We start from the raw sequence: 27361 nt of genomic DNA, 5'->3' as shown, positions 1-27361 counted from the left end.
CAATTTTAAAATTTTCTTTATTTCTGTAATTATTCCTTTAATATTTTTGGATTACAGCTGACCACACGTAACTGAAACCATGAAAGTGAGACCATAGATTGGGGGGAGACTATTCCACATAAAGACCTAGTACAAAGGAAGAAATCAGCTCTGTTTGCAACTAAGTGAGGCCTCCCTGCCAGATTTTCCAGAACCTGATTTCCTGTGTCTGGATTGGGAAGAATACAAGTTTCAGGAGGTCTTGGAGAGAGTTTCATGATGCCAATTCTTGCTTTTATCCATGGGCTGGGCATTTGATGAGCAGTGGGTGCCAGTGCAAATGGAGAAAGCGAAGGGGGATTGTAAATATTTGAACATTAGCTTTTCTCCTGGGCTGGACTGCAGCAGGCTCAGAACATGACAGTTGCAGAAGGTGATTTTGGCACACAGCTCCCAAGGAGTCCTAGGTGGAAAGAATCGGGGGAGTACTGGACAAAAATAGTTGAGAGATTTGGCTCATTGTTGGATCGTCACTATCTTGACTTGCAACTTGGTGAATATTATGGAATCTCTTTGCTTCTTTAATTCTATCCATAAGTAAAGCCAGACACACTTTTGTGGGTGTTTTTGATTTCCTTGCAGTTCCCCTCATCTTAGAATTAGGGTTTTACTTTGCCTAAACATGGAGACTCTTGGCTTATCAGGAGTCTAGAGCTCACAGTACAGAGCTTTGTGAAATATGGTGCCTATGAGAAGTATCCTGTTGTGCACAACAGCCACAGAGCTGCCCTGGAGCACAGAGCCCGAGTTGGCATACACGGTGCTTATCCTGGGCTTCTCAGACAGAACATCCTGGATGCGAAGTACCTGCCAAGAAGAGATTAATTGTTAGCGCACGATAAGAGCAAATGGCTGCCAATGATGTTTTCCTTCCCAAATACTCCAGGACTAATATGTTTCCCACAAATCAATAAGCTAAAATTTGTATATCTTCATTTTTTTCTTCTTTTGATGGTGAAAGTATTAATGTCCTAATGATATCTCTGCAGTCTGACATTAGCCATATCCCTCAATAGAAACACAAGAAGAAGTGAAAAAGGGACATCCAGTTAGCAAGCCAACCCAACCTGGTAACCAGTAGGATGGTAGTTGTCACACCTGGGATCCCTCGCATCAGAGAAGTGGTGAGGAAGCATACCGAATGCATACTTTGAAAAATTCAATCTGACACATCACTACTTCTTGCTGTTATTGATCCCACAGGATTAACACACTTTAGGTTGCCAATCAGTAAATATGTGAGTGCTCAGGTTTCCAAATAGCCTGGGTGAAGTTTACTCAAACAGGACAAGATAGGAATTAGAAAAAACTAATTCAAAGTTCATGAGTCATGAGTCTATATCGACCTCTCTTATTAAAATAGTTCAGTTGAGTTTTGGCTTTTTATCTTTAAAGAAAATCCTATAACTTCTCAAATTTGTTACAGAAAAAAATCTGAGCTTGAAACTCTTGTAGAAAACATTAGGCTCAACCAAAAGGAAAGGGTGTCAGTGACTGTAAAGAAAGAAGTCTTATCTAAAATAAACAAATGAGCCCTGGCCGGTGTGGCTCAGTTGGTTGGGCGTGGTCCAGTGCACTGAAAGGTTGCTGGTTGGATTCTTAGTCGAGCACATGCCTGGGTTGTGGGCTTAATCCCCAATATCGGGTACCGGGTATGCAGAACAGGAGGCATGCATGTTACTCTCTCTCTCCCTCTCCCTTCCTCTCTCTCCAAAAATAAATACAAAATAAAAAAAATAAAAAATCTTTAAAATAAACAAATGATTAAACTTGCAAATAGAGACATGAAAAATATCCTGAACAATTTTCAAATCATCCTATAGATTGCATTTTCATTCTTTTAACACAGGCGTTGTTGTAGAATAGTTATATTATCAGTTTTGGGGGCACATAATCTGAGGCAAGAGTAGCATGCTATTATGGTAACAATCCTTCAAGCTTTAGGTTCAGGCTGGAAGCTTTTTTTTTTTTTTAATCCTCACCCAAGGATATTTTTCCTTTGATTTTTTAGAGTGAGTGGAAGAGAGAAGGAAAGACAGAAAGAAACATGGTTGTGAGAGAAACACATCAATTGGTTGCCTCCTGCACATGCCTGACCAGGGCCCGTTTAGGAGAGAAGCCTGCAACCAAAGTATATGCCCTTGATCAGAATCAAACTCGAGACTCTTGAGTCTGCAGGCCAATGCTCTATCCACTGAGCAAACTGTCCAGGGCAGGCTGGACTCTTGTTTCTTTCTACATTTCTTGCTTTTTTTTTTTTTTTTTTTAAGCTGTGGCTAATATATTAATAAGAGAAACAATTATTTTTTAAAAATACTGAAAAACAGCAATTTTGGAAGCAGAAATAATTGTATGTTCTAATTTATCCTTGGGCCAATTATAAGGCTAGGGTTTAAATCTCAATTTCCCAACTACCCAAACCCAGATTCAAACATTTTATCTTCTTTCAAACCTTACCATCTCAATGAGGCCTACACTGATCTTCATATTTAATAGTAGGACTTGCCCTTCCCCCTATTCACAGTAGAATTATCAGATCCTTTTTATTCTATTACATTTTTCCCCATAGAATAACATCTTCAAATTACTATATAACTTACTATTTCTTATGCTTATTATTTATTGTTTATACCCCCACCCTAAGAGCAAGGATCTTTCTATATTTTGTTTACTGATATATCTTAAGTATGAAAACAAAGTCTGGTATATTATAATTGCCCAACAAATTTTTGTGACTAAATAACTCAGATTATGTCTGCCAAGAATTTGTACGTATATTTAAATTCACTTGAGATTACTTTATTCTTAATCTCAATGCTATAGAAAATGAAATGCATTATGCTATTGCTTTTAATGTCATAAAAAATCCAATGGCATGTGCTATTGTTTTAGAAGAGATGTTAAATAACACAAATACCATCTTTAAAATGAGACATTCTTTAACACTATCATTTACGGTCCTTAGGCCTGGCCTGTGCTCAGGGCCATCTCCCCGGGCTGCCTGCAGCCAGTCCCGCTCCACCAGTCACCCCACACACAGAGGGTAACCCGCGGCAGGGCAGGGGCCTTGGCCTGGTGCCATCCGTGTCCCCCGCTACCCACCCCCAGTTCCCCATTTGCCATTGGGCAATCAGAGCCTGCCGGCTAGGGAAAGGGACTGAGAGGTGGTCATTGCACTTCATAGGTCAAGCTGTCATTCTGGTCATTCCGCCATTTGAGTCAGTTTGCATATTACCCTTTTATTATATAAGATTAGAACTGGGTGGCAAAATTAATTCTGTTTTGTGGTTACAGTCATTTAAACCCTTTCATTTTAACTTCATATTTGGTAGTGTGAAAGAAGGTGGTTCTGTAGATGACTTTTTTTTTGCCTAATTTCAGGGCCTATTCTGAGCTTATATCCTGATTGGTAATAGGAATAGCAATCTGGGTCAACATGAATAACCAAGCTCATATTTTTCCAATTATTCCCAGTGGCAAGTATAGCCTTTGCTGTGATGGGGCACATTGTCTAGAACTGATGTTAAATTGGTACCTGGTAACCTGAAAAAGTTAATGGGCTATATCTCTTCATTCTAACAAAATCTTTACTCTTTCCATATATACATGTGCTCAGTTCTGGAACATCCCATGTGACCCAGTCAATTCTTCCACGTTGCCTAAACAGCTTGTTGTACAGCCTTGCCTGTGAGCTCAGAGAAGTGTAGAAACTTACTTCTGACCCTGGAGGATCCTTGGGGTTATAGATCAGCAACTTCATGGCATTAGGATGGCATCCTGCCAAAATATCCCCGGTGTCAGGATCGATGATTAAGTTATCCACTAAGGTGTCCAACTGTATTACCTTTCAACAAAGAGGAAACAGTGAAGACGTTCCTTACCCCTCCCCCCTTGCACCAGCTCCTTCTGGATCCTGAAATTATTATTAACTTTTTTTTTTTGGTTGATCCTCAACTGAGGATATTTTTTTCTATTTATTTTTAGAGAAAGTGGAAGGGAGGGAGGGTAGAGCTAGAGAAACATCAATGAGAGAGAGACATATCAGTTGGTTGCCTTCCACACTTGCCCTAACCAGGGTGGGATCAAACCTGCAATGCAATTACATGCCCTAAACCTAGATGGAACCTACAATGGCTCAGTGCATGGGCTGGCACTCTAACCATTGAGCAACACCATCCAGGGCTAACATTAGTATTTTTAATGGGCTTTGTTACTGGTTATTAGTGGTGTAAGAACACATTCTCACTGTCAATATTTTTTTTTTAATTACTCATGTTTTCTTCATTCATGGAGCACATTCCCAGGTCAAGCATGGGAGCAAATGTAAGAGGCCACGTTGTGAGGGCAAGCCAGGGTACTCTTACCTTCAGTCGAGTTAAATCCCAGTTATCATGAATTTTCATTACATGAATGTTCTTAGCCGTTACATCAGCTACATAGACATACCTTTGAAGTAAATCACATTTACACTGAAGCAAGTAGCATTAAGAGATGACATTACATTTTATTGTGGAGAAGATGTATAAAAATTCACAATAGTTAAAGTACCACTGCACTGCCATTTTAAACCACAGCAAAAAGAAAAAAAATAATGGAGTGGTATTTTTAATATTCTTGAAGTGCTTTATGTAAGTGTTGAATATGAGATATGGCTATAAAATAATGAAACTGGTGTTTCTAGATGACATATAGACTCAATCTCATTACTTTGGAATCTTTAAATTGAATGTCTTTAAATTGAATGGAGGTAAGTGGTCCTCTTATAAGACAAAAAGATACTTCCAAAAACTAGTCCTTGGCAAGAAGAATCAGATGACCATGAAGCTCAATCACTATCATTTTTAAAAAGAGGGAGAACATTTGGAGCTGTTTTCCACAGGGATCATCTCTATTAATTATTTCAAATTTATATATCAACACTCATAGTACTTAGCTTTTTAAAATACCTTCCATTTTAAAACTTTAAGAGTTTTCTATAAAACTGCATGCTTCATAAAAAGTGGTGTGTTTTTTTTTTTCCATAGGAAATTCTGCTGCAGAGAATCAGTAAGTCTTAAACTTACACAACTTAATGTCCAATCTAAGTCAGTATAATGCCTGGCCATACCTGATCCCTGCACTCATATGTTGACTATTTAAGCTAGGAGGTAACCTACCTCTTAAGGGAAGGAGTCCACTAATGTCAAGGTCAAAGGGTAGAAAAATTATAAATGAGCTTACTTACTTTTTGTCTAGTGAGACTGTGATCCCATTGGCAGAACTAAATCCTTCGGCTACCACTTTGACTTCCTTTGGACTATAGAAAAGAACGTAAGTCCACTGAAGATCTATGAATGCCTCTAATAGTCTCAAGAAGTGGCTGGTAAAATAGTGGTCTCTGGTGGCATAGAACTGTTCTGGTCCAAGAACCACGATGTCATTCACACTAAAGTGGAGAGAGAGAGAGAGAATTCTAAAATAGTGATTGTTGTCAAAAATCACCAAATCTCTACAAAGACCAACATGTTCGTCATCTTGAAAAAGTACACATGAACTAGTATGAATTTTAAAAATCCACAGAAAGTAAATGATTTTTCATTGCCCTGATTTTTTTTTTTAGCCACTTGTTATTCTCGTTCCTCTCTTTTTGCAGAAGTCATTAAAACCCAATAAATATACAAATAAGCCTCACTCTCCAAATCTTTGGACTTGTAAATGTTTATAATAGTGCAGTTTGCCAATGGTGCTGGTTCTTCTCTTTCTGCAATTAGGTTTCTCCAGTGTTAGGCATGGCCACGTGACTAGCTTTGGCCAATGAAATGAAGGGATTGTGTGTGGCTCTCAGATGGAGGACTTTAAGAGCTAGTTCATGCCCCACCATGCTTCCCCTACTCTTCTATAGTAACCAGCAACTTTCCTGATGATGCATAGTGTGGTTCTCCTAGGGTCCTGCAGGAGGGTAATACCAAACTGAGTCCCCATATCACCTGCATTAGTGGCATAGCATAAGTAAGAAAAGAAAACTTTATAGGGAAGGTAGGATTTTCTTTTCTGCTACTTTAGCATAACACAGTTCATCCTGACCTTATTTTCTTTGAGTAGGTGAAATTGTAGTGGCTATTCCTTCCATTTGTGTTCTTTAATACCATTACATATTTTAAATAAAGTAAGTCTTACTGTTACAACATAAAAAAATAAGTCATTTTCATTTTGGAAAAGTAAAAAAGAAGACAATGACTTGAAAATATTTAAAAAAAAAAAGATTAAATCTTTTTAGATTAGATTGGTAAAGAAAACTGGATGAATCAGGAAAATATTTTTAGGTTTTTTTAAAATATATTTTATTGATTTTTTACAGAGAGGAAGAGAGAGAGATAGAGTTAGAAACATCGACGAGAGAGTCATTGATCAGCTGCCTCTTGCACACCCCCTACTGGGGATATGCCCGCAACCAAGATACATGCCCTTGACTGGAATCGAACCCAGGACCCTTCAGTCCCCAAGCCAACGCTCTATCCATTGAGCCAAACCCAGTTTCGGCTATTTTTAGGTTTTGATGTGTAATGACTTTTCCAAGGTCATCTTTCAGGTCTCAGCATGAGCATTCCTTCTTCTCAAAGGTATTGCCTGACTCCATAGGTTAAATTGAATTCTCTCAAGAATGGCACCTTGTTCTACTCCTTAAAATGCTTGGTCAACATGGGTATCAGAGCACTTCTTAAGGTTCTCTTTAGATCCTCTTTAGAGCCTGACTTGCCCTGTTCTAGTTGGCACTACTTCAACCAGCTCTTCAAAGGATCTGGCAGACTTTCCACAGTAGGCTTTATGGTGCTTTATGGTGCCTGTGTGGGTCTCTGGCTCCCACTTTCAGGCTTTTGTGTTGACAACAAAACACAAGATATCACCAGGCATGACTGGTTCAGGTACGTAGTGAATAGCCCTGAGGCAAACCTTTGACTCATGGGAGATAAGGCTGGTAGAAAGTAGGCTGGTTTATTTGCTCTGACTGTCCCCCATATGAGTTTCTAGAAGTGCTGCCATAACAAAGTGCCACAAACTATATGGCATAAAACAAAACAAATGTATTATTTTGTAGTTCTGGAGGCTAGATATCTGAGACCAAGGTGTGGATAGGACCATGCTCCCCCTGAAGTTCCTGTGGTAGAATCCTTCCTAGTCTCTTCTGGCTTTGAGTAGCCCCAGGCAATCACTTCAATCTCACACTCCCATCTTTACCTGGCATTCTCCCTGTGTGAGCCCACCAATATGGAGGGCGTTAACTAATAACATGTACCAATGATCCTATTTCCAATCAGGTCATGTTCTGAAATATTGGGGTTAACATTGCAACATGTCTTTTTGATGGAACACAATTCAACCCATATTACTCCCTGTTCGCTGCCTTAAGCTGTTCTCTCTCTTTTGCATCCTGGGATTGTACTCCCTAATCAAGTTGTCATGTATGGAGTTTTCCCTTAGGCTGTGATTTCTGAGGAACTCTTCCTGTGAGGTCATGTTATTGCATCTAAGCCTCACAATCACCAGTGTGGTGAGTCAGACCAATAAGAGAACCTCATTTTGCTCAGGAAATTGAAGCACAGGTTAAGTGATTTGTCCAGTTTCCCAGTCACTCCATGGCAGTCCTTGTCCCCACTGTGCCTCAGAATCCAGCTGCCATGGCTTAGTGGTTGAGCATTGACCTATGAACCAAGAGGTCATGGTTCAATTCCCTATCTGGGCACATGCCCAGATTGTGGGCTTGATCCCTAGTGTGGGGCATGCAGGAGGCAGTCAGTCAATGACTCTCTCTCCTTATTGATGTTTCTATTGCTCTCTCGCTCTCCCTTCCTCTCTGAAATCAATAGAAACCTATTTTTTCAAAAAAAGAGAGAAGAGTTCAGTAACTTCAACTAATCTCACTTTTTCTGCCCTCTGCTTTTGTTGCTCCCAGATTATATGGGAGAGGTCCATACATGATGTTGAGAAAGAACAAAGACAAGAAGGTGAACTTCCATTTATTTTCCCATTTTTCTGTCTCATGCAAAGATGAACCTCTACTGTTTTGGAACCTGTCTTTCAGCGCTGAGTCCATTTTATGAGACAAATTCTTCATTGTTTGTTACTGCCTTGAAACAGGCAACCTATCCACTAAAAAACATACTATTGTTTTGCAACACAATAAGGAAGATGTTTAGCATTGCCCTTGGGAGCACAGCTTTGAATTCAGACAGATCTAGGTTTACATGCTGGGTCTGCCACTTACAAATTATGTAACATGAGCAATTTTTTAATCTAAAACACCAAGTGTCAGCTTACTCATGCCTGTTATTGAAGGCTGTTTGAGAATTAAATTAAATATTTTTGTACAATGCCTGGCCCAAGAGCGAAGCTTGAAAAGTGTGAATTTTTATATGTGCCCACAGGCTTTTTTTTTCAAATTCCACCTGACACTCTCACTGAACAAAGGAATAGCCCATATCTTGAGGTTGGTTGTAACACCTAGTGGGTGAGGCTCTCAGACACGACCTACCAGGATAACTAGAAATGGGTATAGGGGTTTAAAGAGAGGCCCATAGTTAGTATTGCATTGCTGTGGAATTAGAGCTAGGAATCTAATTGAGCACTTTTCATAGGATTAAAACGCTTTTAAGAAGTTGGGAAATATAAAGACATTCAATACTAATACAGCAATTTCTAGTGAGGTGCCGGCAGTGTCACCATGGGAACCTTTAGAAAGCTTCAGAAAACAATGCTACAGAACAATCTTTTGAGGAAGCCTGCGGAACCCAAGCAAACAAAGCACACAGCAGAGGTGCAGAATAAATAGAAGTGCAAAATACTTTAAATCCATACCTTTGGAGAAGTTCGTGTTCTATAGTTTTCAGGTGAACCAGAGAACGTTGTTGTGCCTCAAATTTAAATATCTCCACAGTAGACTTCATGTAGGGATGATTCACAACATAAAGGTACACAGTGTGGTCTAAGTGGGAAAAGGCATATTTCCCATAAGTTTACTCCTATTGCAACTTTTATTAGACTTGGTGTGCAACTTGGTCACGTTCAAGAGAAGAGTTTTTCTCGCCCATCTTGCCTTGGATTCCCACAGTCCACTCAATAGGCAAGTCAGATAAATGCCAGTATCGCTATTTTATTGAAGAAATTGAGACTCAGAAGGGGACTGATTTGTCAGCAATTTTACCATCACCAAGTGGCAGAGCCAAACCCTGATGTTTCCACATAGTCTCTTCATCCTCACCTGCATCCCCCTTTTTAACAGGGAGGTACAGAACTACAGCGGTACATGGACATGATGTGGTTTCCCCAGATGGCTCTTCAACAGAAGTGGACGCAAGCAAACAAAGCTTTGCTGAGAATTCTCTTCGGTGGATATTTCCCACATTGCAACACACATTCCAGAAATGCCAGGGCTGTGTGAACATCTTAAACTAAGCAATACTTCCCAGCTAGAGAATGAACTTCTGATGCAAACCAACCACCTGAGGCTGCAATACCAATATTTAGTGAGCCTAGTGAACATGTAATGTAAACATGAATGCACAAGGAAACAAAGTTAACAATTGTGGGTATTAACTCAAGAGTATTCAACTATCTGCTTTCATATTGGACCATGAATGGCTGTGAACAGGATTGAGGTTGAGACAGGATTTTATTTTGGGACAATAAATCACATATACGTGTAAACATTCTATAAACTATAAAGTAATACAAAATTGTTATGTGACTGGTTATGTATAATTACCTTTTAAAGAAGGACTTGCTAAGCAAGCAGATATATAGGGGTGGGCAAATGCAAACACACAGACACACACATACACACACACACACACACACACACACACACTTACAATAACACTAATCTTGGCCCTTAACCCCTGGGGGAGTGAATCTAATCTTCAAGCTTCTCTTAGAATAATCCTTCAATGCCTAAACCTTACTGGAGAGCTGGCTCTCCTGCAGGCAACACCAAAGCACATCAGAGAAGGTGCTCTGCCCTCTTACATTCTCCTTAAGGCACCACACCTGGAGGAGAGAGCAGCATGCTGAGCTACAATCTTCCAGACCACACACCTGTTATCATCAATCAACAATTTGTTTCTAAGGGAGCCACACCTTTTGTTTGCTGCCTACTCAACAAATTCCCTACCAATTCTCTTTGTCCGACTTCTTTCAGGGCTAGTCTAAATCAGGTGGCAAATCTTGGAAGGTTTACAGTTGTTTATATGGAAAAAGACATGCAGGTTATATTTATTTCAATAGCTTTATTAACTCAAAAGAATGTCACAATGGCACAGTAAACCTACTTTTCCCCACCCCTACATAAGATTTTAGGGGAATATTTAACCTACTTCATAAAATAGTATTCAACCATTTTTAAAGATACCCATTTTTTTAAACTTGAACAAGCCTGTTGGTGCAGACCAAACTTATTGGATAAGTGGATGGAAATAATTATGAATCATTAAGTCAGTCCAGCAAATTTATACTTAATACATTGTAGTTCCATTAGGTATTTGGAAGAATTAAAGCACCATTACTTTAAACATTCTGAATTGTAATTCTTCCATTTGGTCTTCCCTTTATGTAGTAACCATTAGGGTTATTGAGCTTTATAGATTCACCGTTCTTATTTTCTACATGTTCTATGGACCCACAGGCTTTTAAAAACTAAATTAATTTGGAATTAGGAACTAAAAAATAATATTTGAAATTGTTTTAAAGCATAAACAATGTATTAATATGTATGTTTTGTTTTTATTACAGCTTTTTTTGAAATATAATTCCCTTGACATTTCCCTCATTCTCCCCCTTATTCCTAAGCATTCAAGCTTTACCTTTGTCAATGAAAGTACTGATCCCATGTGGATTGAATGATGCTTTGTCAAAACCATCACTGATTGGCAGTGCCTGGACCCTTGGGTTCTGCTCATTCAGATCCATCATGAAGATTTGTCCTGGCTCATCTGGTGCAAAGCTTGGCATGCCAGGATATTTTAATCCCTTTAAAAAATAGAGAATAAGTATGTACATATATACATATCAAAACAAAGTTTTCATAAGGAAATTAAAATCTCAAAGTCTAGCAAAGATGTTAAAAACTCTAAACTTCTTTTAGATTTCTGGGACATTTTTATCTGTCAGCTCTTGCCGTTATCTGATCTGAGGGATTAGCAATGTCATCTAAACTGCTGGGAATGGAAGAATCCAAAGTCAGTTTTTAATATAGAAAGAAAGGGTTTAGACAAAAAGTACCGTGCAAGAGACGAGAGGCTGTGTTACTTTGCGTGGGTCCCTTGCCTTTCTGTGCCTCAGGTTCCTCTTTTAGAAAATGAGGGCGTTAAAATGTATGATTTCCAAGACTCTATCCATTCCTGATATTCTATAACCGACCTTCCTCAAAGTGGAGATAAGGGGTGTGTAGTTTCACTGTATTGCTTCCATCCTGACATCTATTACATTTCATAGTAGAATTAGCCAAGAGTTAACTTTGGGGAACTAGTCTCGAAAAATTGACTATTTCTGACCAATTTTGTTCTTATAGATATGTCTGAAAATTCGAATATGAATCTTTTTTCCTAAGTAATGCAAAAAGTTCTTGGAGAGTGGCCCTGTGTATTGGAGGGCCAGATGTTTATAAACATAGGCATCCTGAATGTATTGGGCCTTTGCTGCATCCCTGGTCATTGTATCAAATCTTGGGGTTGACCTATTCTACACAAGTTGCAACTTCCTCCCCACATTCCTCCCCCATCACTCTGATAATATCAACCTTAATATCAACAACCCTGTATCTTTTCTTGTATCCTCGTTTTTCCACTTAGACTCAACTTAAATTTTCTCTTTCCTACTCTTCCTTCTCTCTCTCTTCTTTGCCCTTCCTTTTCTTATAAACTCACACACACATACACATACACTCACACACACGCACACACATGCACACACTCACACACTTATAATAACACTAATCTTGGCCCTTAACCCCTGGGGGAGTGAATCTAATATTCAAGCTTTTCTTAGAATAATCCTTCTATGCCTAAATCTTACTGGAAAGCTGATGCTCCTGCAGGCAATACTGAAGCACATCAGAGAAGGTGCTCTGACCTCTTGCATTCTCCTTAAGGCACCACACCTGGAGGAGAGAGCCTCCTGCTCAGAGCTAAAACCTTCCAGACCTCACATCTGTTATCATCAATCAACAGCTTGCTCCTAAGGAAGCCACATCCTTTGCTTGCTGCCTCTTTATCAAATCCCCTACCAACCCCCTTTGCCCTGGTCCACCCCTTACAAGGCTAGTCTAAATTAGGAGAAAAAAACTTAGATGCAAAGTTATCATCCCAACTTTAATCAGACATCCAATGATATTTATCAACCTTTTTGTTCATTCTAATAGGTAATCCATTGCACATCTCCCAAGTGTTTATCCTAAATTTATTTCTTTATCTTCCTCTTTACCAGTATTCTCAACGAGTAACTTTACCTCCTATTTCTCTGGTGGGAAAATCACAAACAAATATGCCATCCAACATGAATTTCCTCTGACTCCCTGCTTTCCGCCTCAATGTTTCTTTAATTTTATTAATTCTCTTCTTTTCTCCCTCTTTGACAGAGTTGACAGAGTTGAACTTTAATCTTCTCAAAATAATTTCCAGATGGTTAAGAATGTCTTTTTATGTATGGTATTTTCAGGAGCTAAATAAAAAGCCATTTATTTGCTTATGTGGTAATTTTTCAGCAACATGCCACATTCGTTTTAAATGTTTACTGCTGACATTAAAATGTTTATGTTCAAGACACCTGTATGGGGGCCAACAGCATCCTCTTTATCAACATGTCAGAAACTGTCACCATGACCAGGCACCTGGAGAGAGGGCTCTGAGGCATGTGTATGTAGCAATTCTGTGCTGTGATATCCACTTTCCTTCCAAAAGGAGGGCACTAAGCCAATGTCTGAAGATGTTCTCCTTTCTTCTTTCTGCATTTATAGATTGTAAGCAAGGAACTACTTCAGGGGAGAAGAAAGGAAAATATTAAAGAGGGAAGTAAGGTGGAATTTCTTATTTCTCTTATCCATCTTCCTGGAAACAGACCCAGACTGGAACTCAGAGGACCAAAAGCTCATCCTCAAGCTTGTCTCTTTGCTCAGTTAATGAATCCTCTGTACCTCAGTTTTGGTCATATATATATATATATATATATATATATATATATATATAGTTGACAGTAGTATAGAAGTCACCATTTCCTCCCTTTTTGCCCCCCCATGCCCCACCCCTGGCCTTTTCTGCACAGTTGTCTGTGTCCATGGGTTAAGCAATCATTAATTGCTTCCCCTCCTCTCAACCTCCCTTTCCTCTGAGATCTGTTATTCTGTTCCATGCCTATGACCTATTTTAGTCATCAGTTTATTTTGTTCATTAGATGCCACATATAAGTGAGATCACATGATATTTGTCTTCCTCTGACTGACTTATTTCACTTAGCATAATACTCTCCAGATCCATCCATGCTGTCACAAAGGGTAAGAAATCATTCTCTCTCTTTTTATATATATATATATATATAATATATATATATATATATATATATTGATTTCATAAAGGGAGAGGGAGAGAGAGAGAGCTAGAAACATCAATGATGAGAATCATTGATTGGCTGCCTCCTACACAACCCCTACTAGGGATCAAGCCCACAACCTGGGCATGTGCCCTTGACCAGTAGCAAACCTAGGACCCTTTAGTCCGAAGGCAGACGCTTACCCACTGAGCCAAACCAGCTAGGGAAGAAATCATTCTCTTTTATAGAAGAGTGTCTTCCATTGTGTAAATGTACCATACCTTTTCTATCTACTTATCTATTGATGGTCACTTAGGCTGTTTTCAAATCTTATGTATTGTAAATAATGCTGCTATGAACATGGGGTACATACATTCTTTCTGATTGGTGTTTCTGGATTCTTAGGATATAGTCCCCGAAGTGGGATCACTGGATCAAATGGCAGTTTTATCTTTTATTTTTTGAAAATCTCCATACTGTTTCCCAGTCTGCCTTCTCCTATTAACTCCACAACCTGTTTATTTGATTTCTTGTTCTCTAGGCCCTGTCTTCAGAAAGTACATCCTCTCTCTCTCTTGCTTTGGCACTTATTTGTTTGTTTGTTAGTTAGTTAGTTTGTTTGTTTGTTTATTTATTTATTTATTTATTTATTTTTACCAATGTCTCATTCTTTTGCTTGAAAAATTGCTCATTTCTCATTCCTCAAAACCAATGGTCCCCTAACTTTACTACTTTTTCAAACATGCATTTACTTTGTCTTTCATTCACTGTCAAATTTCTTGGAAACATCACTTGAATTTGTTACCAGATTTGATTTGTTCAGACTTTCAGAAATCAGTATTCTGTAGTTTATAGAAATGCCTCTATAAATACCTCATATCAATGGCCTCCAAAATATCCCATGTGTAAACCCCAGTACTTTCTCTTGCTTATATCTCTGTGGCATTTGACACTATCGTATATCCCTTTGAAGGAGGAAGAGGAGGAGGAGGAGGAAGAGGAGGAGGAGGAGGAGGAGAATAATTTGCTGATATAAGTCCTGCTTTTCTTCCTGCCTCTTCCTCCTTCTGTCCTCATCCATCCCTCTTTCCTTCTTGCTCTATACTCTTTCCTTACAGATCTTAATCAGAACATTTCAGATATTTCTTCTATACCAATGATTTTCAAATCTACACATTTAACAGGAATCTCTCTCTGGAGTTCTAGCTTGCAATCCCAACTTCTTCCTAAGGACAACCCATAATCAAATTGTCAAAACCAATATAAACATTCTCTCCTCAAATCCTGCTGCTCATTCATATCTATTATTCTTTTTTAAAGGCATCACTTTTCTCCCCAATATCAGGCCATAAAATCCAGTCTTTAAGTCTTCCCTTTTTCCAATAGTCAATTTGTCATCAAGTCCAGTAGCTTAGATAATGGCACAATTGAAGAGAAAAAATGTCAGAAACGTATAGTCCTTCCTTTTTTACCCGGGGAAAATTAAGCCCAGGGAAGCCAATTGTTTAGATTACTCAGATAGTTAATTATACAGCCTCGTTACCGCACCATAAAGAAAGGTGGGACAGTAGAGAATATTGCCCAGGAAGACAGGTCAGGGCATAAGATCACAGCAAGTACCATGGTAGCTTGGGGGAGTGAGGGCATTGCCAACTAGTACAAAGGGTGAAGCATTGCAAACAACTTGGCCTAGATTAAGTATCATGATGATCTTGATGATGAATCACCTCTGATAAAATGACTTCTCATTCACTCGGTTTTCTGTTTAAGGCAACTGGGTAAGAATTTGTGGCAATTGTTTTTATATCATTCACCACTGAAAATGGTGAAAATCACCTGAAGATGCAGGCATCTTATTTCCCCCAATATACTACAGGTATATGTGGACAGGCATTGAAATCCTCCACGGGTCTCATTTATGAGCATATGCATTCAGTAAATATTCAAGCACCTGTGTATGCCAGGTGGTGTGTTAGGTACTGAGCACGGTCATGAACATTCCAAAGTCCTGGCCTGGAGGAACTTGAAATCTAGGGAGACAGCACCAAGCAAGCTCATCAGATACTTTATTGAATGTAAGGGTCTAAGCTCAGGGAATCCAAAGCACCAGAGAAGAGGGCCTCACCCAGCAAGAGAGCATTAGGAAAGAGTTCCCTCAAGAACTGAAGTGCCGCCGAAACTGGTTTGGCTCAGTGGATAGAGTGTCGGTCTGCGGACTGAGAGGTCCCGGGTTCGATTCCAGTCAAGGGCATGTACATTGGTTGTGGGCACGTCCCCGGTGGGAGCTGTGCAGGAGGCAGCTGGTCAATGTGTCTCTCTCATTGATGTTTCTAGCTCTTCATCCCTTTCCCTTCCTCTCTGTGAAAAATCAATAAAATATATTTTAAAAAAAAGAAAAGAAAGAAAAGAAAAGAAAGAACTGAGGTGCCACTACAGTGAAACCTCACAAAGAACTAAAAATTAGTGACATGTGTAAAGAGGGGAGTAGCCTTGGGAGCAAAGCGAAGCATGCCAAGGGCCAAGGTAAGAAAGCAAGTAGACTAAAAAGATCTAGCGCATACAATTACCCTTGAAATCAGCAGCTTCCAAACATGTTCTAGGATGACAAGGAAGGGTGACAGCAAAAAATAAGAAGGACTTGAATAATCTTTATTAAAGTCATAAAGATTAAAAATAAGCAAGAAACATCCTCCTTAGCTTATAAGTATGAGTTGTTTGTTAGTTTACAAAAAGACCTCCATTATTTAAAACTTTCAGGTTAATATTTCTCATGGCATTATTTGTGATGAAAATCTCTGTTGTCTATATAGCAGCAATTCAATATGTTCAGATCCAATGAAAATAGAAAAAGCAACCGAAACCGGTTTGGCTCAGTGGATAGAGCGTTGGACTGCGGACTGAAAGGTCCAGGGTTCGATTCCGGTCAAGGGCATGTACCTTGGTTGCAGGCACATCCCCGGTAGGGGGTGTGCAAGAGGCAGCTGATCGATGATTCTATCTCATCGATGTTTCGTAACTCTCTATCCCTCTCTCTTCCTCTCTGTAAAAAAATCAATAAAATATATTTAAAAAAAAAGAAAATAGAAAAAGCATACTGTAAGAACTGCAAATATTATTTCCTAACAGCAAAGAAATCTCTTAGCTATACAATAATAATTTTTGAAAGACCTATTTGGCATAACATTGAAAAATCTAAATTGGCCATAGAACATTTAATTCAACAAAGAAAAAGATTTTCTAGACAGCTTTGTTTTATCTTTGGTTTTGAAGGGAAATTGAAGAAATAAAATCCCTCCCACTTGCCCCTCCCTCTACCCCCCCCCCCCCGCCCGCCCCCTGGAAGCAGTTTAAAATAAAAATGAGACCTTAACGATATGGTGCATATGTAAGAATTTAGAAATTCACACCATGAAGGATTATTATATGTGCCCACATTTTTTTTGCCAAAATAAAATAGATTTAAAAGTTCATTTTATTTGGTAGTATTTTCATGGCTAAAATGGAACATTAGGACTTGCAATTTTGTAAGTCAGAATTTACATTAAAAATGTAGTCAGTAAATCTCTTTCAACAAATTCCATGTCATTTCAAATTGCAATTGATTTAACAAATTTATGACAATGTTCAATATCTTCAGTTCCTTATAGTTTCCTGATCATCCCAAGCTCTGAAGGGTGTAATGGGAATGAAATTCTACTTTTTCTCTACTTCTCTCTAAAGGACTGAAAAGAATAAGGAACCTAAGGCAGAAAGTGCTTAAGGTTTTGAATTGAGTAACATGGTTAACATTCAATCTACAAACATTTACAGGCAAGCATAGTGAGAGGAATACTACCGTAGTTATTGGGAAGGTGACTACTCAAAGCTGAGGGACAGATCTGGAGATTAGTTTAGAAATTGAACAAAAATCATTACATATTTATTGAGTCCCCACTGACTGAATATGAAACTGCCCACAGGGAGCAGGCCTGAGCATTCCTGGGTGTCCTGTTTAGCTCTCCAGAAACCTGTTTTGGCTTTTTTAGTTGTCTGCTTTACCCGCAGGTGGGATCAGTGTGTAGGGGTCCATCTGGCAGCTGTAGTCGGCAACATTAATGTGCTGTCTATACAGGTATCGGTGTGAGTATCTGAGGGATATGGAAGATACTCACACTGGAGATAAAAGCCAGCCCACTAGGAAGTATATCAATATCTTCGGAGCCATTTTCTGCAAAAGAAGGAGAGGATCAGAAAAATGCGTGTTTGAAAGCTTAAAAGATTAATCTCACAGCCAAAACTTTAAATTTCTTTTGGAAACTCCATTGACTTTTTTGCAGCTATTTACTTGGGAAACTATATTAACTTTCAAGAATCCCACAGGCAGGCTACTCTACAATGAAACCTGAGTCAGACTCCAATACAAAATTTTTTCTTAGAATTCCATCTCAGGAGAAAAAAGCAACTATAAAATGAATTGATATCCTAGTACTCTTCAAATAATAACATCTAGCTGAGAGATTCAGCTTTACTCCCCATAGAAAACTTGGTCTACAGACCAAGTGATAACATTTGGAAAGTCGTCATTTTGAAGGTCTCTTAAGAGGCCTCTCTCCCAAGCATGTCTCTTCTTCCAACTTGTTGAGGCTTAAAAATCCTACTATTATCTGATCATATGGGAAAGTTTTGAGTGATTTCTCTCATTTACAAAGGCAATATGTCTTAAGATGGACTATTAAATATAAATGAATGTAAAAGAATTTGGTCAGATCTCTTTCCACTGAGAGTTGGTCCTGAGCATTTTTCTTTGGGAAGAAGCATACAATCAGTAACTTATGACTGAGACCAGGATGAAAAGGGGCTTGCGATTCTCCTAGTAGAGAGACAGAACCAAAAGGGATATGGCCCAAGCAGGCAGGACTGAGAGTGAAGGCATTGGTTATCTAGTGTAACAAAATTTATGTTATAAATATGGTAGAATCAATATGTGTCAAACCCAACATGCTCTTTTTAAAATGTGATGTCCATACTCTCCCATCAAGAGGTAAAGTCTATATTCTGTTCACTTGAACCTGGGTAGACCTTTGTAATTGCTGTGGCAAATAGAATGAAGTGATGCTATAGAACTGACATACAAATTTAAAGTCACAGCCATAGCTTTTGCTAGTGTGTTCTCCCCCCCCCCCCCCCCCCCTCTCTCCATGAGTTTTGGCATCCCTGAACCTAAATGTAAGAAGTCTGGCTACTTTCAGGTTACTGAGGAGAAACTATAAAGAGGTCATACAAAGTAGAAAGAGGAGGCCCTAAGGCACCCTTAGAAAGGGTCATGCTAAAGCAGGACTACCAATTAGTTCTATAATCATGTCACATTTTGGAACAAAAGTTCTCACAGCCAGCTAAAAAAACAAGTGGAACCTGCTGTGGAGTAATATGGCATTTTTTCCCCCTTTTATCCCAGCCAACTTCCTTTAAATCATTCTCTTCAAAATATTCGGATAATCAGTATGTTGACTTAGATCTTACAACATTAGCTGTAGTTTCTACTTCTCAACTCTGTTTGAATTACATAATCTGAGAGTAGACCTAGATATCATTTAACCCAGTGATTTTCTTTTTTTAAAAAACATATTTTTATTGATTTCAGAGAGGAAGAGAGAGGGAGAGAGGGATATAAATATCAATGATAAGATAGAATCATTGATTAGCTGCTTCCAGCATGCCCCCTACTGGGGATCGAGCCCACAACCCAGCATGTGCCCTTGACTGAAATCAAACCCTTCAGTCTGCAGTTCCAATACTCTATCCACTGAGCTAATCCAGCTAGGGCTAATCCAGCGATTTTCAACCATTTTCATCTCCTGGCACACCTAAACTAATTACTAAAATTCTGTGGCACACCCAAACATTACTATATTTTTATCATTCTAACAAAAAGTAGGTATCATTTTGATTCTTTCACATTGGACAGCTATTGTGTTGACTGTTGTCATTTTTTTATTTGACAATCTAAGGCAGTGGTTCTCAACCTTTCTAATGATGTGACCCTTTAATATGGTTCTTCATGTTGTGGTGACCCCAACCATAAAATTATTTCCAGTGCTACTTCATATCTGTAATATTGCTACTGTTATGAATCGTAATGTAAATATAATATCTGTGTTTTCAGATGGTCTTAGGTGACTCTGCTAGCGGTTCTCAACCTGTGGGTCGCTACAGCAGGGTAGGGCGGGTGGGGAGAAATCAACCAATGAACTTGTATGCATAGATGTATAACACATGGACATGGACAATGGGGTGGTGAGGGCCTAGGGGGTTGAGGGTGGGGCGAAAGTGGGCTGGAAGAGGTTATTGCCGTGGCTAGAAAGCAGAAAGAACTGAAGACCAACTCCTTCCTGATTTTCATTTTCAAAATCTGAGCTCCTGCAAGGGATTCTGATAGAGGAGGAATGAGAGTATGTGGGGTTCTTAAATAACAGGGACCCTTACCCCCCTGCCTGGCAGTATCCTGGAGAAGACACAAAACCTGGGAAGGAATGGCGACCAGGCATCTTTAAGAGATTAAACTACAGCTAATGTTGTAAAACATAAGTCAACATACTGATAATCCAAATATTTTGAAGAGAATGGTTTAAAGGAAGTTGGTTGGGATAGAAGGGAAAATATGCCATATTACTCCATAGCAGGTTCCACTTGTTTTTTTTAGCCAGGAGCACTCTACCTAGCTTTCAACTTAGCAGGGTCGCCAAAGACCATTGGAAAACACAGATATTTACATTATGATTCATAACAGTAGCAAAATTCCAGTTATGAAGTAGCAACGGAATAATTTTATGGTTGGATATCACCACAACATGAGGAACTGTATTAAAGGTTCACAGCATTAGAAAGGGTCATGGCACTGATCTAAGGCAGTGGTTGGCAAACTCATGTATCAATAGTACAACGATTGAAATTTCTTTGGAGAGCCACATTTTTTAAACTTAAATGTCTTCTAACGTCATTTCTTCAAAATAGACTCACCCAGGCCGTGGTATTTTGTGTAAGAGCCACACTCAAGGGGCCAAAGAGCCGCATGTGGCTCACGATCCGGGTTTGTCGACCACTGATCGAAGGGAAAAGAGGTCAGGGACCCTGACTAAATAGTCAAGTACTGCATGTTTTAAAAATTCTTGTGGCACACTTGTTAAAAATTGCTGATTTAGACAATTCTGCCACTTCCATGTCTTACATGGGCACCTGACTCTGGCTCAGGCTGGGAGACAATAAAAACTATCCAGCCTCTTAAAGATGCCTGGTTGCCATTCCTTCCCAGGTCTTGCGCCTTCTTTAGAATACTGCCAGGCAGGGGGTAAGGGTCCCTGTTATTTAAGAACCCCACATATTCTCATTCCTTCTCTATCAGCATCCCTTGCAGGAGCTCAGATTTTGAAAATGAAAATCAGGAAGGAGTTGGTCTTCAGTTCTTTCTGCTTTCTAGCCAGCAGCACAAACCTCCTTTAGACCAGGGAGCACAAGCGTCAGACAATTTTTTGTAGAAATTTGGGGGTGAGGGGGGTGAGGGGGGAGGTAAAAGAAAAAAAAATTAAAAATCAGTATTCTTTCTGATTTTGTATATCTTATGTTACAGACTCCTATCACAATAAACTATGCTGTTATCCTGTCGCATATTGATACATCAGGCAAAGTCCTTGACCCTAGGGAGTTTGCAATCTGATATTGAGAGAAGGAGGAAACACTGCTAATTACAAAATGAAGCATGTGATGGGTGTCATAAGTGACCCAGTCTTTCAGAGTGCTGTGAGACTTTAGAAGTAGGAGGGAAATTTGTGGCTGATTTCAGCAAGCAGAGATGAAGAAATTAGGGAAGGGAATTGCATGAGCAAAGGTGAAAGAGTGAAAAACACTCATTCTCAAAACAGGGAACAGAATCTAACTGAACTTTTCTTTCGGGTAGAAGTGTCGGGAAATTGGGAGGCTCAGAGCCCAAATAAGCAGGCTCAGCAGTCACTTGCAGGTGAGATGAGCCCTGTGTGGGGACGCTTCTGCAAGCAGGTGCCAGGCGAACAATGAGGCACAAAGGAAAACAACGGTTCCTGGATTGTGAAATGGGTCTCTTTGAGAATTGGGGCGCCATGCAGGCAGGTCTAAGGGTGGAGGTTATCTAGAAGGAGCTGGTTGTGGGTGGGGATTTAAGGGGGACTACACTAGAAATGTTTAGTAGAATCAAGTTAATTTCAGACTGGAAAAGAAGGCCTGCCATTTGAGAGGTTTGGGATCCAGCTATGGATTTTCAAGTATTTTATTTATTAATCATTATTGTTGAAAGTACTATATAGGTCCTTCTTTTCTCCCCATTAACCTCTTCCAGCCCACTTTCGCCCCACCCTCAACCCCCTAGGCCCTCACCACCCCATTGTCTATGTCCATGTGCTATGCATAGATGCTTACAAGTTCACTGGTTGATTTCTTCCCACCCGCCCACCCCTGCCTTCCCTCTGAGGTGAAGACATCTCTGTAGGCTGTGAGGTCTGGAAGGCTAAGGGCTAAGGAATATTCTTCTTGGTACTTGCAGGTACATTTTGAAGGAAGTGACAATGAAGCCAGAAATATCAAGGTGAGGAAAGAAGAAAAAAGAGAAGTAAGATGGGGCAACAAAAGAAGACAGAGAGGGGAGTGAAATATAACAGAAGGGAAAGAGGAGAGTTTGGCAAAGTATGGGCCAATGACATCCTTCAAATGATGGAGAGACCTCAGTAAGAAAGAGAACTGAGAAAGAGCTACTGGATTTGACATCAAAGAGACCCCTTGTAAAGATGGGATGAGTTAGCTTGGGTAAAGTGGAAGGTGGAGTAGCAGGAGGTTAAATCAGTTGGCAGCCTCCTTCAGGTGGGAGGTGACCAAGAAACTGTGCTGCCCTTTGGTACTGTCACATACACACCAATTCCCTCAATGAGGTGGCAGTTCTGAGGTTCCACTGGCTTCACTTCTCGATCTGCATTAATCCTCTCTCTGTGGAAGATAAAAACATGGGAGGTTAATGTGGGACTTCCAAAATTGATGTCTACACGTGGTTTTTAATTATCTTTATATTCATGAACTCTCTTGTATATAATGAGTAATATCACAAGTAAGTAGGCAACTCCTTTTATTTATATTTCTTTTTTTAAAATAAATTTTTATTGTTCATATTATTACAAATGTTCCTTCCCTCCCCCCACTCCATTGCTCTCCTCCACCAGGTTCCTACCCCACCCTCTGCCCTTTCCCCACCCCCCATTGTCCTCATCCATAGGTGCACAGTTTATGTCCAATCTCTTCCCACATCCCCCTCTCCCCTTTTCCCCAAGAATCGTCAGTTCACTCCCCTTCCATACCTCTGATTCTATTATATTCAACAGTTAATATTGTTCATCAAATTTTTTTTTAATTTCCTTGGTTTTTAGATTCACTTGTTGATAGTTATGTATTTGTTGTTCATAATTTTTATCTTTATTTTCTTTCTCTTGCGAAAAAACCCCCTTCAGCAATTCATATAATTCTGGTTTGGTGGGAATGAACTCCTTTAGCTTTTTTTTTATTAGTGAAGCTCTTTATCTGGTCTTTGATTCTGAGTGATAGCTTTGCGGGGTAGATTATCTTTGGCTGTAGGTTCTTACTATTCATCACCTTGAATATTTCTTGCCATTCCCATCTGGCCTGCATGGTTTCTGTTGAGAAATCAGCTGACAATTGTATAGGTGCTCCTTTATAGGTAACTACCTGATTTGCTCTTGCTGCTTTTAATATTCTCTCTTTGTCTTTTGCTCTTGGAATTTTAATTATGATTTGTCTTGGTGTGGTCCTCTTTGGATTCCTTTTGTTTGAAGGTCTGTGCGCTTCCTGGACTTGTAAGTCTAATTCTTTCACCAGGTGGGGGAAGTTTTCTGTCACTATTTCTTTCAGTATGTTTTTGATATCTTGCTCTCGCTCATCTTCTGGGACCCCCATAATTCTGATGTTGGTTGGCTTGAAGTTGTCCCAGAGGTTTCTTACATTATCTTCAATTTTCTGGATTCTCTTGCCTTCTTGCTTCTGCGGAGGAGTGTCTTCTGGCTCTTTGTGTTCCAAATCTTTGACTTGATTCTTGCGATCTTCCATTCTGTTTTTAGGACTCTGTATAATATTTTTTATTTTAGACAATGTATTCTTTATTTCTTGTTGATCCCTTATCATTTCTTGTTGATTCCTTATTAATTCTAGTTGATCCCTTTTCATATCCTCATAGGTCTTATCGACCTTTTCTAGGAAATTCTTGAAAAACCTTATACGTGTACATTGGAACTCTATATCCAGTCGCTTTTTGTCCTCAATTTCTTTCGTTTGTGATCTATTTCGTTGTCTTGACATTTTCGCAGCTTCCCTGATGGGGCAGGGTTTCAGGGTGGAGCCTACAGGCTTGGTTTTCGTCAGCCCCACCCTATGCGGTTCCTGAGTCTAGTATTCCCCAGGGTTCTTCAGTACTCATTGCAAGCACCTCTGAGAGAAAGATGCCTTCGATTTTCTCCTGCTACCAAACAGTCTAGCCTCTCCCCCAATGAGCCCGGAACTGGGGTTCAGTTCAATTGGAAGTGTAGTTGGAGGTGGCGTTCAGAGCAGTCTGGAGCTTTTGTCTCCTTCCTGCCAGGGCAATCCCACAGCACAGCCAACCGTCCCTTCTCTGCGCGCAATGTGCTCGCCTCAGGGACCTCCTTTTGCCGCTCCCCTGGGGTTCCGCTTTACAGCCCAGCTCCCTCTGTTTGAGCCTGTGTCCCTAGGGTCTGGTCTAGAACTGGGGTTCAGAGCAGTCGGAATGGGGTCCAGCACAGTCAGAGCTTTTATCTCCTTCCTGCTAGGGAACGCCAGCCAGGCACTCAGCCTCCCTCCTCTCCGGCTCTGTCCTCTCCGTGCGCGCCTTGTGTCTTCATACCTTAGGCTTTTACAGCTCCTCCGCTCTTCCTTCTGCTTTTCTCCTTGCTTCTCGTTGTAGAATTTCCAGTCAGTCGACTTTCCTGTAGTTCTGGGTAATGTCCATTTTATATTTTAGTTGTATTTTATTGAAATTGTTGTGTGCGGCTGCGGCTAGGTGTTTACCTGTGAAGCCATCTTGGATTCTCTATTTATATTTCTTTACATAACATGGACAGTATGTGGGTAATATGCCTATGTCAGTCAACCTCATCCAATTATTGTTGAAAGACTAAAATGCAATTATACATGGACAACACTTGGATAATATTTAATAGTATGCGTAACTGCATAGTGTCATTAATGTAAATGTACAAGTTGTATTATTTAATTAGATAAAGCAGGGTCTATTATAAATCTGCACTGTCCTTAATTCACCATGTCTTTGCCTTTTAACCCACCTTCCTCTCTCAAACTGATTTCCCCACATTCAACCCTCCCCTAATTAACTAAAACCTGCAGCCTTTGCTTTAATGTTGTTATTTTAATTTTTTTATGCTGACTTACTTTGCAACTTATCCAAATGACCAAAATCTAAACAACTGGCCATATTATTTTTCAATACAGTTTTCTTGTTTTTATGGTGAAACTTTCTTTTCAATACCAGGGATAAGTTTAAATTTTTACTAAACAGCATTCAGGAAGACTCTACACACAGACTTACCTTACTGTCACTTTTTAAAAAATACACCTCAGATCTACTTTACAGTAATACTTGTTTTTAGGAGTCTCTCACTCGGTGCGCTGGGAGTAGCGTTACAATGAACATACTCAAGCTGAACTAGAAGGTATTACCAAAGGGCATCAGCCTCCTCAAGACATCCCAGCTTCTACTTAGAGAAATAAATAAAAGCTCCCCAAAGACAACTGAAGACAAACAGAGCATTCAGATCTGCTCGGAAATGTGTAGTATCACCCAACATTTCTTCTTCCGCGCCCAGTATTGACTCTTTCTGAGAGAGTTCTATCACCACTAGCATCTTCCACTTCAAAAGGTCAGATACTGCTGGGACCGGGTTGGCTCAGTGGATAGAGCTTCGGCCTGGGGACTGAAAGGTCCCGGGTTCGATTCCGGTCAAGGGCATGTACCTTGGTGGCATCTGATCGATGACTCTCTCTCATCGATGTTTCTAACTCTCTATCCCTCTCTCTTCCTCTCTGTGAAAAATCAATAAAATATATATATATATATATATATATATATATATATATATATATATATAGTCAGATACCTGCGAAATGCCAGTGAACATCTACAAATTTCAGCTCATCTCTCCCCCCTACACACACACACACACACACACCCCTGTCTGAATAGCTCTTAATATGGGATGAGTTTAGCAGCCCAGCCCTCCTCAATGTTTAACAGGCCCTGGGCCATGTCTGCCACCAACTCCCACCTGGTAGCCTGTCCCTTCTCTCAAATCCAGTCCTTAGCGGAGTTATTTCTTTTTAATTTTTTTCTGAATGTATTTTTATTGTTGGTAGTATTACAGATATTCCCCGCCTCCCCACTTCCTCTCAGCTCCTCCCCAACCCCTAGATCTTCACTACTCCAATGCCTAGAGCCACTTGGAAAGAGGGCGGTGACTTTCAGAAAATAAATGAGGGACACTCCTGACCTGATATCTCAGGAAAAGCAAGAACTTGGCTCACTTTCCACATCCATTTGCTGGGTGGCACTGAGGAGTGAGGTCACCCAAACTGTCCGTTCCTCCTGGCTCAGAAGCCGGCACCGGGCAGCCCTGACTTAGCTTGGAAGGAGAGACACAGCCAAGGACTCAACTCACCTGAGCGCCACAAACCTCTCCCCGAGCAGGGCCAGGCCCACCCCGAGCAGGGTCAGCACCACCAGCTTCCCCATAGTCCAGGTTCCCTGTGCTGATGGCCCAGCAGGGGCCTCCAGGAGGCGGGGCGGGCGGGCTCCCAGACCCGCCCCGTGGTCCCCGCCCCGCCCGCCCTTCGCGCCCCACCTGGCAGGTGCAAGGCCGGGACGCAGGGTTACGGGGCGGTGTCTCCAGCCACTTCTTGTTCCGCCTTCCCAGGTAAGGCTATTTTTCCTTGGGGGTGCGGGAATCCCAGGCTGTCTTTACGCAAGAGACTCAAGGTCATCCTTACGTGTGAAGTTCAAGGAGAAATCCTGGCTAGAGGATTCTTCTTCCCTTTTTTTCTTTTCCTTTTGCTCCAGGGCGCGAAATACCAGGGATTCTTTTCTGTTTTTGTTTTTTGTTTTTCTTCAAGGCTCAAAGTACAGAGGGAGCCGGAGCCGCAGGTGAAAGCTTTGCCAAGAACACGCCCCACGGTGGGTGTGGAGAGGGAGTTTGCTGCCAAAAGCTGCGTCATTCAAACTCAGCTCCTCCAAGGAACTGCAGGGAGCTCTGGGGATGCGTCCAGAGCCCCGATGGCAGGTTTCTGGAAGGCTAGAAGGGAGCTGAGCTGGAGAATGGGTCTCAAGAAGGTGGGAGAGCTGGTACATGCATAGAACTGCATGGAAGTGCGGGGCTTGAACGCACTCTTCTCCAGGATTCCCAGAACAAGGCCTTCGCAAGTCCTGCTTCCCAGGACATTTGCTGAGTGGGTGGATTGTAACTATCAGAAACCCCACACCGCCACCATTGTTGATGGGACAATGAACAATAGGGGAGAGTGGGGTGGGGGGAGAGACTTAAGTAACGGGGAAGTTGAGCAGAGTGGGGGTGGGAGGGAGGAGAATAGCTTTGGGTGGAAGTTTAGTAACAAAAGCCTCCTTGATCCTTCTTCCTTCTGGGACTTCTGCTCCTGCCAGGTGAAGAATGCATGCCCCCCTCTCCTG

The 27361-nt window shown here is 40.5% G+C and overlaps 1 protein-coding gene across 1 annotated transcript; it reads right to left on the bottom strand.

Annotated features, from left to right (window-relative positions):
• PON3 (paraoxonase 3) lies at positions 1 to 26494 on the bottom strand. The gene is made up of 9 exons (XM_036429383.2): positions 26340 to 26494; positions 22505 to 22575; positions 17742 to 17797; positions 10872 to 11037; positions 8872 to 8998; positions 5264 to 5464; positions 4404 to 4485; positions 3755 to 3883; positions 1 to 846 (listed from the first exon to the last, which is right to left on the bottom strand). Exons 1-9 carry the CDS (start codon positions 26411 to 26413, stop codon positions 688 to 690), a joined length of 1065 nt encoding a protein of 354 aa, XP_036285276.1. The 5' UTR covers positions 26414 to 26494; the 3' UTR covers positions 1 to 687.
• Between the last annotated feature and the right edge of the window lie 867 nt (positions 26495 to 27361).

Source organism: Pipistrellus kuhlii, unplaced genomic scaffold (assembly GCF_014108245.1).
Source record: "Pipistrellus kuhlii isolate mPipKuh1 unplaced genomic scaffold, mPipKuh1.p scaffold_m20_p_10, whole genome shotgun sequence".
NCBI lineage: Eukaryota > Metazoa > Chordata > Mammalia > Chiroptera > Vespertilionidae > Pipistrellus > Pipistrellus kuhlii.
Note: the sequence above shows the minus strand (reverse complement) of the source record. Positions and strands in the feature narration are given on the sequence as shown.